The 13,761-nt window shown below is 40.0% G+C and overlaps 1 protein-coding gene across 2 annotated transcripts in view; it reads right to left on the bottom strand.

Annotated features, from left to right (window-relative positions):
- Positions 1-8,752: 8,752 nt before the first annotated feature.
- ndufaf2 (NADH:ubiquinone oxidoreductase complex assembly factor 2) overlaps positions 8,753-13,761 on the bottom strand; it is a 115,865-nt gene continuing 110,856 nt past the window's right edge. Inside the window, exon 4 of one of the 2 annotated variants that reach the window (XM_063042980.1) lies at positions 8,753-9,124. In XM_063042980.1, coding sequence (XP_062899050.1) covers positions 8,870-9,124 — 255 coding nt within the window. In that variant the 3' untranslated portion in view covers positions 8,753-8,869. The remainder of the gene's footprint in view (positions 9,125-13,761) is intronic. The other variant, XM_063042979.1, reaches the window with a different exon arrangement.

The raw sequence follows: 13,761 nt of genomic DNA, 5'->3' as shown, positions 1-13,761 counted from the left end.
TGGTAACAGGCTCTTCTGGCCCAACAAGCCTCTGGTACCCAATTACACCCATGTAGCCATCCTGTATATCTTTGAAAAGTGGAAGGCACGCAGAGGAAGCCCATGCAGTTACTGTGAGAACCTACAAGTTCCTTATAGACAGTGGTGAATTTTTATTTCTGAAGGTTGTGAATAGTTTGTAAGAAGCACGGGCAACAGAACAACTATAAGTTAGAAATAGACTGACTGCAAGTCATGCACAATTTGCTAGAATGCTATCTAATATAATATGCAGATCTGTGTGAAAAGCAAAAAAAAAACTGAAAAATAATGATGCTGGAAAATGGAAATTTAAAAAATGCTGGAAATACTCAACAGGCCAGGCAGCAAATGTGGAGAGAGAAACAAAGTTAGTGTTTCAATTTAATGATCCCTTTTCAGGGCCGTTCTATATTTCCAGCACTTTTCATTTATTGCAGCTTTAGGTGTCAATTTATGGAAACCCTTTCCGACAGTTAGATATGGTAATCAAGTTAATTACATGCTGTACAAACAGATTCTCCAATTACATGGTGGAGGAATCTGCTTGTTTGGAGACTACCTGAGGATGCTGCAACTCAATTGCTATTCCCACATTGTTTTCCACATTCCTACATTTAACAAACATTGAAATGGACCATAATTATTATTCTTGTCACTCAGAATTTTTTAAGAAAAGGAACCATACTTGTTCTTACATTTCACAAAATTTAGGTTCCAAATAATAACTCATTAACCACTGTCTCATTGAAAATCCACTTGCAATATCTCAGTCTGGCTGCTGGGAACTGTTTCCCCGTCAATGGGAATTTATTTAATTTATGCAATTACTGCTTCTTGATATCAGTGGGTACACGACAAGAATTGTCAATGTTGCATTTACAAAATTATTATATTTAGTGCTGTATGAAACAGCATTTCTAGATGATTTGAAAGTGACCTATAATTAAATTATAAATACTATAGATGAAATTCAGAAATACAAATGTAGCCATAAATACTTAATCTTAAGTATTTATGAGGATGTGACTAAACACATTGATGAGGGCAGAGCCGTAGATGTGATGTTCAAAGGTCAAGTTAATGTCAGAGAAATATATACAAAACACATCCTGAAATGCTTTTTGTATATGGATTTTAGCAAGGCTTCTGATAAGGTACCCCATGCAAGGCTTATTGAGAAAGTAAGGAGGCATGGGATCCCCACATTGCTTTGTGGATCCAGAACTGGCTTGCCCACAGAAGGCAAACAGTGGTTGTAGACGGGTCATATTCTGCATGGAGGCTGGTGACCAGTGGTGTGCATCAGGGATCTGTTCTGGGACCCCTACTCTATGTGATTTTTGTAAATGACCTGGATGAGGAAGTGGAGGGATGGGTTAGTAAATTTGCTGATGACACATAGGTTGGGGGTGTTGTGGATAGTGTGGGGGGCTGTCAGAAATTACAGTGGGACATTGGTAGGATGCAAAATTGGGCTAAGCAGCAGCAGATGGAGTTCAACCCAGATAAGTGAGAGATGGTTCATTTTGGTAGGTCAAGTATGATGGTAGAATATAGCATTCTTGGCAGTGTGGAGGATCAAAGGGATCTTGGGGTCTGAGTCCATAGGACACTCAAAACTGCTACGCAGGTTGACTCTGTGGTTAAGAAGGCATACGGCGCATTGGCCTTCATCAACCGTGGGATTGAGTTTAAGAGCCGAGAGGTAATGCTACAGCTATATAGAACCCTGGTCAGACCCCACTTGGAGTACTGTGCTCAATTCTGGTCGCCTCACTACAGGAAGGCTATGAAAACCATAGAAAGGGTGCAGAGGAGATTTACAAGAATGTTCCCTGGATTGGGAGCATGCCTTATGAGAATAGGTTGAGTGAACTTGGCCTTTTCTCCTTGGAGTGACAGAGGATGAGAGATGACCTGATAGAGGTGTATAAGATGATGAGAGGCATTGATAGTGTGGATAGTCAGAGGCTTTTTCCCAGGGCTGAAATGGTTGCCACAAGAGGACACAGGTTTAAGGTGCTGGGGAGTAGGTACAGAGGAGATGTCAGGGGTAAGTTTTTTACGCAGAGTGGTGAGTGCATGGAATGGGGCGGTGGAGGTGGAAATGATAGGGTCTTTTAAGAGACTTCTGGATGGATACATGGAGCTTAGAAAAATAGAGGGCTATGGGTAACCCTAGGTAGTTCTAAAATAAGGACATGCTTGGTACAGCTTTGTTGGCCGAAAGGCCTGTATTAGGCTGTAGGTTTTCTATGTTTCTATGTTTAAGAGTGGTGATGTAAATGTAATGCTGGACAGACAATTTGTCCCTATCTGCATTTTTAAAGGTATAATACATAAAATATTAATTGCAGAGTTTGTGACCGTTGATATGATTTACCTTATCATGTGATTTTCATTGTGTCATAGTTGAGTCAAATCACAGCTAATGAAAAAGCCAAGATGCATATTTTCATTGTTCTGTTAGTATCCATGAAAGAGCTTTCTGGGAGCTGAGGAAAGGACAGTGATCACTATGATACAACTTCACTATCAGCAAAAAAAAACAATTACAAATGTTCTGTAAGTGACCAGAGGATTAAATTAATATCCTTCAAAATATTCAAAAATCATACTTCATTGGTTTTAAGAAATGAAACACTGGTGGATTGGTTGCACTACAACTCCTTCAAGAATGAAAAAACGTAGGGTATGAGATAATTTTATTTGTTCCCCGAACTAGCATTAACCACTATGGTCAATTTTACTAGTGAACTATCCTTGTTAAATTCAGTGCAGCCATTACACCTCCTAACATAAAAAATACAATCACAAAGATGCAAATGTTTCAGATGTCATTATTATTCTGATTAACCCAGGGGTGTTGTGAAGTACATTGCCCAGTGATATCAGGAGGAACATAAATGTTTTTTGAAATAGTTATCAGCACTATAAAATAAATTGGAAATTATTGATGGGTAAAGTCAATAAACATTGGTGGGATAAAAATAAGAAATGATTTAAAGAACAGAGTAAATGTTAAAATAGTCTATAAAGAATTTAATCAGAAAATTCTCATAAGTGTTGGCAATAACTGATCTGTTTCTGGAAGATTCTTTTACACATACAGCTTTATGAGTTGAAGACACTGAGTTATTCACCCCAGTCATTGCTGCATCCCATTGTCACTTTGGTGTTCCCTTCATATTTAAAAGTGGATCACAGTGAGTTAAAATGTATGCTTTAATTTGATCTGTTTTTTTGTTTAGTTGTGGATGGCAGGTTTCTATGACCCACATGATTATATCTGGAGGCAGTATTGATTTGCAGATAACAAATGTAGTTTATATAAAGTTTAGTATAACTTAAGAGCTGCAGCTGCGAGACAAAGGAAATAGAAGTTTATATTTGATTTAATTAAGTTGATTTAAATGTTTAAATTACTTAGTGTGAACATTGGTTTGACTGAAAACTGGTTAACAGACTGAGTACAGTGAGCAGGAATAAAAGCGGCTTTTTCAGTATGGCAGGTAATCCTAGTGACAAACATATGGACAGGTGCTTGGGCCTCTGTTATTCATAATTTACACCAATGATTTGGATGAAATTAGTTGAACATGGTACTTCAAAGTTTGCCGATAACATAAAACTGAATGGAATTGTGAGGATGCAAAAATGTGTTTTTAAACTGATTTAGTGTATTATTTAAATGTTGATGGACTGGGAAATGTTGATGTACAAAGTGACCTGTGTGTCCTCCTACATTATTAAGTAAAAGTAATTATGGCAATGCAGCAAGTAGTTACGAGTGCCAATTAAGTGTTGTCTTTCATTTTAAAAGGTTTTGAGTACAAGAGCAAGAATATCTATACCAGGCTTTGATCATAACTGGAATATTGTGTGCAGTTCTGGTCCCTTTATAAAGGAATATACTTGCTGAAGTAGTTAGACACAGAGTCATAACCTAAAGTGTTAAAGTGTTAAATTGTGTATTATAATACATGTTATAGGATAAAGAGAATTGGACTTGGTTGATGTAATTGGACAAGTAAACTCAGAAACAAGCAGCCCATTGAAATGCCCTTTACAGGATAATCCTGATGAGGAGCCTGCCAGATGAGAGCTGTTAATGTATTAAGATAAAACAGAGCATGGTAACCAGGCGGGGGCTTGAGTTTGAATGGAATCACATTGATGGGTGCAACACATTAGAAGGTGCTGATGGATACTAATTCTGTCAAACAAAACAGACAAGAGGTATTATTTATTAAGAGTACACCAGATTAGCCAATAGCCCTGGAGGAATCTGGTAAATGGTAGTAATGATCTATCCTATATACCATCACCATAGTAACCAAAGTCTTAACTAAACAATGAGGTACTCTGGGCATGAGGCAATGAGAGGCAGGGGTTTATAAGGCATATGAAGATCATGCAGGGAAGATGATATGAGAAGCTGATCATATGTCTTTTCTCTTAGGTGGTCAAGGGATGATAACTGAAAATGCTTTACCTTACATCCAAAGTGTATAAAATGCTATGCTCTGCACAGCCCTGAGAGGATGGACTCCCAGAATCACTCTTGCCTGACAGCATACCATTGTCTTTTCACCACTAGTAGATGGGGTAAGACATACTCAGAGATGTGATATAGAGTCAGGGCTGTTGGCTGTGAGTTATAAGTTTCAGTGTACAAGACCTGACTGTTCTTAAAGTCAGTGTAAATCTTCCTTTTTAATGGCAATTTCACCCAATGTTACCACTTGGAATTGAAATTAAAAGTATTTCATGAGACTTCAATTGAAACTGATTGATTGGTCTTCAGTTATTAGATTGGTTCTTTGGAATGACAGATTTGCTGAATGAGAACTTATTGAGTAGATTGGTTCTGTCTTCTCTCTGCTTTAGGAAAGAGTGAGACCTGATTTTTCTATGTTTCTATGTTCTTTTGGACACCTATTACAATCTAGTCATTAGTTGTCTGATGTTGTGGGGAGAACTTTGGAAAACCCACAAAGCTGATAAACACAAACATGAGAAAATCTGCAGATGTGTGTGTTTCAGGGTGAAAAGCTCCTGCAACATCATAATCTGGCACCAAAGTCTGGATACCTTTGGCCCATGAAGGTCCAGAGTGGTGAAGGAGCATCTAGGTTGGTGATCAGCCAATTGTATACTTCCTACAAACACAGGACTTCCACTCCCTTTATAAAATGCTATCACCATCCCATTTTGTGTGAAATCTACTATTGATTCACTTTTTAAAGTCAGTGTAAATCTTCCTTTTTAATGGCAATTTCACCCAATGTTACACTTGGAATTGAAATTAAAAGTATTTCATGAGACTTCAATTGAAACCGATTGATTGGTCTTCAGTTACTAGATTGGTTCTTTGGAATGACAGATTTGCTGAATGAGAACTTATTGAGTAGATTGGTTCTGTCTTCTCTCTGCTTTAGGAAAGAGTGAGACCACCTTATTGAAAGACACAGAATTCTTAGAGAACATGACAGGGATACCAGCTGATGAGTCTGAGAACAAGGGGAAGTTTCAGTATAAGGGATAGGTCATGTAGAGTGAGATACACTCCTGTCAGAATAAAAGGTAAAGATAACAGGTTTAGGGAACCATGGTCTTTGAGATATAGAGGGCCTGGTTAAGAAAAAGGTGGTGTATAGCAGGTATAGACAGGAAGCAGCAAATGGAGCTTAAGGAGCATAAGAAATGCAAGAGAACATTTAAGGAGGAAATCAGGAGGCCTAAAAGAAGGCATGAGGTAGACAGGGTAAAGGAGAATCCCAAGGGCTTTTACAGATATATTAAGAGCAAAAGGATAGCAAAGAACAAAGTTGGCCCTCTGGAAGATCAGAATCAGAAACAGGTTTATTATCACCAGCATGTGTCATGAAATTTGTTAACAGAGTGGTCATCTGTGCATGCAGTCAAAACAGATGGGGAAAAGGTTTAAATGGACTTTTGCATCTGTATTTACTTGGGTGTTTATAAAAGTGAGGCAAAAAAGCAGTGAGGTCATGGACCATATACAGATAACAGAGGAGGAGGAGGAGGGGTTTGCTGTCTTGAGGCAAATTAGGTGGATAAACTCCTCAGGTCCTGACAAGGTGTTCTCTTGGACCCCGTGGACGTGTGTGCAGAAATTGCAGGGGCCCTGGCAGAGATATTTAAAACGTCCTTAGCCACAGGTGAGGTGCAGAGGATTGGAGGATAACTAATGTTCCATTGTGTAAGAAAGGCTCTAAGAATAAGCCAGGAAATTATAGGAAATCAGGGAGTGGGTAAATTAATGGCAAGTACTCTAAGGGACCAGATATATAATTATTTGGACAGCCATTGACCGAGTAGGGATAGACAATATGTCTTCGTGTGTGGTAGATCGTGTCTAATCAATCTTTCAGAGTGTTTCGGAAAAGTTACCAGGAACGTTGCTGAAGGCAAAGCAGTGGATATTGTCTATATGGACTTTAGCAAGGCCTTTGACAAGGCCTTGTATGGGAGATTGGTCAAGAAAATTCAGTCTGTTGGTATTCAAGATAAGGTAGTAAATTGGATTAGACATTGGCTTCGCAGAAGCCAGAGAGTGGTTGTAGTTGGTTGCTTTTCTCTCTGGAGGCCTGTGACTAGTGGTGTGTCACAGGGATCAGTGTGGGGTCCACTGATGTCTTCTATATCGATGATCGGGATGATAATGGGGTAAACTGGATTAACGACCCTTTGCAGATGACATTAACATTGGGGGTGTAATGAACAGCAAAGAAAACTATCAAAGCTTGTAGTGGGATCTGGACCAGATGGAAAAATGAACTGAGAAAATGGCAGATGGAATTTAATGCAGACAAGTGTGAGTTGTTGTACTTTAGGAAGACAAAGTAGGGTAGGCCTTACTTGCTGAGAAGAAGGGCACAGGGGAGTGGGGTAGAACAGAGGGATCTGGGAGTACAGATCCATAATTCTTTGCAAGTGGTGTCACAGGTAGATAGGGTTCTTAGGAAAGCTTTTGGTACATTAGCCTTCATAAATCAAAGTACTGAGTGCAGGAGTTGGGATGTTATGTTGAAGTTATATAAAACGTGGATTAGGCCTAATTTGGAATATTGTGTGCAGCTTTAGTCACCTACGTACAGGAATGTTGCCAATAAAATTGAAAGAGTGCAGAGAAAATTTACAAGACTGTTCTCAGGAGTGAAGGACCTGTGTCATAAGGAAAAGCTGAATTGGTTAGGACTTCATTCCCTAGAGCATAGAAGATAGAGGGGAGATTTGATAGAGGAATTCTTAATCATAAGGAGTATAGGTAGGGTAAAAGCAAGCTTTTTTCTCGCCGACATTGGGAGAGGTCATATGTTAATGGTGAAATGTTTCACGGGAACATGAGGGGAGACTTCTTCACTGAGGATGGTGAGAGTGTGGAATGTGCTGCCAGCAGAACTGGTGGATGTGGGTTCAATGTCAACATTTAAGAGAAATTTACAGTAGATAGGTACATGGATGAGAGTAGTATGGAGGGTTATGGTCCGAGTGTGGGTTGATGGGACTAGGCATATTAATAGTTTAGCACTGACTAGATGGCCCAAAGGGCCTTTTTCTGTGTTCTGGCACCAACATAGCATCCCCACAACTTACTAACCCTAACCATAAGTGCTTGGAATATGGGAAGGAATCCCGAGCACTTGCAATTACAGGGAGAACCCAGAGAGGCACTGGAGCACCCGGAGGAACACCAGAGTACTTGGAGGCCATTGAAAGGGAGCTAAAGCCAGTAAATAAATATTAAATAGAAAAGTACTTGATGATGGACAAATTAATAGAGGATATACTTTTAAATTAAAAAAAACAGCATGTTTTACTAATTACTTAACTCAAAATTTGAGTTAATTGCCTGATGTCATAGAGTAATACAGCACTGAAATAGACTCTTCAGCCCAACTCATCAACGCCAACCAAGATGCCTTTCTGAGATAGTAACATCTTCCTGCATTTCACAGGTTGCCCCACCCATATACCTGAAGGAGCGTCTTGGCCCTAAATGTCAACGGTTTATTCATTTCCAGAGGTGCTGCCTGACCTGCTGAGCTCCTCCAGCACTTTTGAGTCTGTTGCTCTGGATTCAGCATCAGTAGAATCTCTTGCGCCCACTCATTTACCTGCCCATATATCTTTCAAATGTAGTTATTGTACATGCTTCTACAACTTCCTCTGGCAGCTTGTTCTATGTACCCAACACCTTCTGTGTGAAAAATCACCTTATACCATGTTCTTAAATTTTAGACTCCCATGTCCTGGGAAAAAAGACTGTCCATCCATCTTATCTATGCTCCTCAAGATTTTATAAACATCCCAAAGGTGACTCCATAGTCTCCTTCGCTCCAGGGAAGATAAATCCCCAGAAGCATAGCACTTGTGGGCTCTCTAGCACAATCCTTGCTGCTGAGATATGACACAAATGATGCATTTCACTGTTTGCTTTGATGTACCTGTGACAAATAAAGCTAATCTTTGACTTTTGTAAATTAATCTTTAACTGTCCACATAATTCCATTGCAGCTCAAACTTAAACAGTGATTTTCAATCATTCTGCATAATGAAATAGTGACATAATTTAGTGTACCTCTGTCCTACTTTCAGAAAACTTGCAGCAGGCAATTTGAAGAAAGAAAATTTAAAAAAAAATCAGGATCCAATGGAATAATCTACAACTAACTCAAGGCATTTGAAAATCTGTAGACTACAAATAGATGTACACCCAAAGTATTTCTCATATAAAATATTCAATGTACTGTATATGTAGATTTTTATTTACAAATCAAAGTTATGATAAAATGTTCTTTAAATTACAAGAAAAATACAATTATTTTTTCTTGCTGGTATTTTCTGATGGTAACCAACTTCCAGGCTGGAAAGTATTTGCTGTACTGCTAGGTTCTGAAGATATTTTATCCTTTCCAAAGTAATGTGCAGAGGCATGCCCTTTAATTGGAGTTTGAACTGGTCGAGCAACAAGATCTTCCTCGTATTCTTTCTCTTTCCTTATCGCATCGTCTTGTTGAATTTCACAGGCACGTGATTTAATAATTGTTCTATATTTTTCATTCTTGAGAATTTCCTTTGAAATGCAAAAAAAGCAATCCTTTTACTTGTGTAGTGAGAAATTAATTTTTGCATTGAATTTATTTCATTAACAATTTAACAATATTAAAGGATATATAATTGAAATAAAACTGGAGACATTAAATCAACTACCATATCTCAACATTTTCCAGCACAGTACATCAGTTATTTGAAGCAAGTAATCTTCAGAAAAAGAAAATCAAGATCATGAAGAGAGTAAGGTGTAACTAACTCAAGACATTTGAAAACCTGTGAACTAGAAATAGAAAGTACACCTGAAGTATATTTCATGTAACATAACTGCTGTATATACAAATTTTAATAATGGTAATTACTACCCAGTTGTTGTAAAACTCTACCCAGTGGTCAAGGAAGCCACTTGGTCCAATATTTTAAATGCTACTTGCCAATGATAACTATATCCCATGAAGGAATAAATAAAAAATGAGACTGGTCAGTTCCGTAGAAAGGTGGGAATTAAAATTTAATTTCGAGTCGTGCATATGTGGTAGTGCACTGCCAAGGCCAGGGGTGACAGAATAAGTGCAGGAGTGAATTTAAGTCAGATTTAACATCACTGGGATATGTTGTGAAATAGTTGTTATGCGGCGGCCGTACATCGCAATATATACTAATAAAAACTGTAAATTGAAGTTCATATATAAAAAGTTAAATTAAATAAATAGTGCAAAAAGAAAAAAAGTAGTGAGGTAGTGTTCATGGGTTCAATGTCCATTCAGAAATCTGATGGCACGGGGAAGAACCTATTCCTGAATTGTTGAGTGTGTGCCTTCAGGGTCCTGTACCTCTCTCCTGATGGTAGCAATAGAAAGAGGGCATACCATGGGTGAAGGAGGTCATTGATGATAGATGCTGCCTTTTAGAGGCATCGCTCCTTGAAGGTGTCCTGGATGCTGGGTAGGCTAGTGCTCATGATGGAGCTGACTGAGTTCACAATTTTCTGCAGCTTATTTCGATCCACCATCACCCGCGCCCCCCCCCCGCATTACCAGATGGTGATGCAGTCTGTTAGAATGCTCTCCACCGTACATCTGTAGAAATTTGCAAGTGACTTTGGTGACCTACCAAATCTGTTCAAACTCCTAATGAAATATAGTTGCTGTTGTGCCTCCTTTGTAACTGCATTGATGTGTTGGGCCGAGGATAGATCCTCAGATGTGGACACCCAAGAGCTTGAAATTGCTCGTCCTTTCCACGTCTGATCCCTCTATGGGGATTGTTGTGTGTTCCCTCTATCCTGATGGCATTAACATCAATTTCTTGAACTTCTGGTATTTGCCCCTCCCTCTCCTTCACCATTCCCCATTCCATTTGCCTCTCTCACCTCATCTCCTTACCTGCTCATCACCTCCCTCTGGTGCTTCTCCCCTTCCCTTTCTTCTGTCAATCCTGTCCTCTCCTATCAGATTACCCCTTTTCCAGCCCTTGTATTTTTTCCTCCCCTCCCATCTTCATATTCTGACTTCTCATCTTTTTTCTCCAGTCCTGATGAAGGGTCTCAGCCAAAATGTCGACTGTTTACTCTTTTCCACAGATGTTGCCTGACATGCTGAGTTCCTCCAGAATTTTGTGCGCGCTGCTTGGATTTCCAGTACCTGCAGATTTTCTCTTGTTTGTGTTCTGCCAATAATAGTTGTGTCATCAGCAAATTTATAGAGCCGTGCCTAACCACACTGTCATGGGTGTAGAGAGAGTAGAGCAGTGGGCTAAGCACCCATCCCTGAGGTGCGCCAGTGTTGATAACAGCGAGGTGGAGATGTTATTTCCGATCAGCACAAACTGAGGTCTTCCAGTGAAGAAGCTGGGGATCCAGTTGCAGAGGGAGGTACTAAGGCTCAATTTTTGGAGCTTTTTGATCAGAACTGTAGGAATGATTGTGATAAACACTAAGCAGCAGTCAATAAACAGCAGCCTGCTGTAAGTGTTAGTATTGTCCAGGTGATCCAAGACCGCATAAAGAGCCAATGAGATTGCATCCACTGTGCAGGCTGTTTGACATGAGCCTGAGGTGGAATGTGCACCACTACCAAGATGATGGCTGAAAACTCCTGCAGCAGTTCGAGGTCAGGTAAGCAGTACTGGTACAGAACCGCCATGTTTGTGCACGATGAAGAGTTAATCATAAAGCATACTCCACCTCTTCCGCAGTCTTATCTTGCAGTGACCCATATCACTGTGTATGGAATGGCAAGGGATATCCAAGTCTCCCCATGGGGAGTAAAATCACAACAGTCCCTGATGTCCCTCTCATATAGCAATGTTACTCTCAGGTCTTTGATTTTATTTTCCAGAGACTGTATGTTTGCCAACAGAACAGACTGTTGTGGAAGTCGGAAGCCTCTTCTCCTTAAACTGATTTATAATCCAGCACAGCATCCTCTCTTGCACTGTCTTAAAGGGGAACTGCCCTGGCGTCTCAGATTCATCGACTTTGAGTAGCAATAGATTTTTTAAGTGCCTTAAAAAGATGCTGCTTACTGTATTGTCCATGACTGTAGCTGTAGATTTCAGCTGTAGCAGTCTAAAACAGGAACATCTGATGACTTTCATCAGAGTTGCTCGCACAAGTTGTCTTCTTAGGGCACAGCCAGAAGGGAAAAAAAAAGGGTTGTTTAGGTCTATAATTCTACCAAGGTAGAAGTAGGTACAGTGATTAAGAATGCATTTCCTTTATTGGCCGTTGTGTACTTGGATTTTCAAGTGGCCATACTGGTGGAAGATAAGAGCCCTTGGCATTACGGGAAAGAGACTAGCATGGATAGAGCATCGGCTGATTGGCAGGAGGCAAGGAGTGGGAATAAAAGGAACCTTTTCTGATTGGCTGCTGGAGACTAGTGGTGTTCTATATTGGGACTGCTTCTTTTTATGTCGTATGTCAATAATTTGGATCATGGAATTGATGGCTTTGTAGCCAAGTTTGTGGATGATATGAAGATAGGCGGAGGGGCAGGTAGTGTTGAGGAAGCAGGGAGTCTGCAGAAGACTTAGACAGATTAGTAGAATGGGCAAAGAAGTGGCAGATGGAAGACAGTGCCAGAAAATGTGTGGTCATGCACTTTCGTAGAAGGAATAAATTCAAAAATCTGAGGTGCAAAGGGACTTAAGGAGTCCTTGCGCAGGATTCTGTAAAGGTCAACTTAACGAACATAAAGGAGGTGAGGAAGGCAAATGCAACGTTAGCATTCATTTCGAGAGGACGAGAGTATAAGAACAAGGATGTAATGCTGAGGCTCTCTAAAGTATTGGTTAGGCCTCACTTGGACTATTGTGAGCAGTTTTGGGCCCCTTATCTAAGAGAGGATGTGCTGACATTGGAGAGAGTTCAAAGGAGGTTCATGAAAATGATTCTGGGATTGAAAGACACCATATGAGGAGCATTTGAGGGCTTTGGGCTTGTACTCTCTAGAATTTAGAAGAATATGGGGGGATCTCATTGAAACTTACCGAATGTAAGGGCCTATTGAGTTGAAGGGCCTAGACAGAATGGATATGGAAACAATATTTCCTGTAGTGTGGGAGCCTAGGACCCGTGGACACAATCTCAGTACATTCATTTAGAATGGAGATGAGGAGGAACTTCTTTAACCAGATGAGGGTGAAAACCTGTGAATTCATTGCCACAGGTGGTTGTGGAAGCCAAGTCATTGGGTGTATTTACAGCAGAGGTTGATAGGTTCTTGATAGGTCAGGGCATGAAGAAGGTTGAGAGAGAAATAGATCAAATATGATTCAAATAGTGGAAAGGCTTGATGGGCCAAATGGCCTGATTGTGCTTCAATGTCTTTTGGTCTTATGGACCTGCACTGGAACCATAGCCTTCCATATTCCTCCAATCCATGTTCCTATCCAAACTTCTCTTAAATGTTGAAATCAAAATCAATGAAATCAAACGTTGAAATTAAGGATAAAGGGAGAAATATTTGCTTGTATGCAGAGAATGTGAGTGAGGTACTTAATGAGTACCTTGCTTTAGTATTTACCAAGGAAATGGATATGGAGGACCAGGAGATCAGTGCTGAGTATACAATTAAGTTAGGGCAATTAGAGGTCGAGGAGGGGGGTGTTGGGCCTCCTAATGAGTATTACGGTGGATAAGTTCACAGGGCCTGATGGGATCTACTCCAGATTATTGAAGGAAGCAAGAGATGAGATTTTTGGGCCCTTGACCAGCATCTTTGTGTCCTCTCTAACCACAGGCAAAGTTCCGGAGGACTGGTGAGTGGCTAATGTTGTACCTCTATTAAAGAAGGAAACAAGGGAAAATCCTGGGAACTATAGACTAGTGAGTCAATGACTGCTGTAGGGAATTTGCTGGAGAAAGTTCTTACAGATAGGATTTATGGGCATTTGGAAACCCATTAGCTTTGTGCGTAGCAGGTCATGAAATCGTATCCACGATTTGCGCTAGCAGCTCGTTCCACACTTTCACCACCCTCTGAATGAAGTTACCCCTCATGTTCCCCCTTAAAGGCAAACATGTTCGCCCTTAACCCATGACCTCCAGTTCTCATCTCACCCAACCTCAGTGGAAAATGTCTACTTGCATTTATCCTAATTATATCACTTATAATTTTGTATACCCTATCATATTTCCCCTCAATTTTCTACATT

The sequence above is a fragment of the Mobula hypostoma genome, chromosome 3 (genome assembly GCF_963921235.1).
Source record: "Mobula hypostoma chromosome 3, sMobHyp1.1, whole genome shotgun sequence".
NCBI lineage: Eukaryota > Metazoa > Chordata > Chondrichthyes > Myliobatiformes > Myliobatidae > Mobula > Mobula hypostoma.
This window is presented reverse-complemented; position numbering and strand designations above follow the sequence as displayed.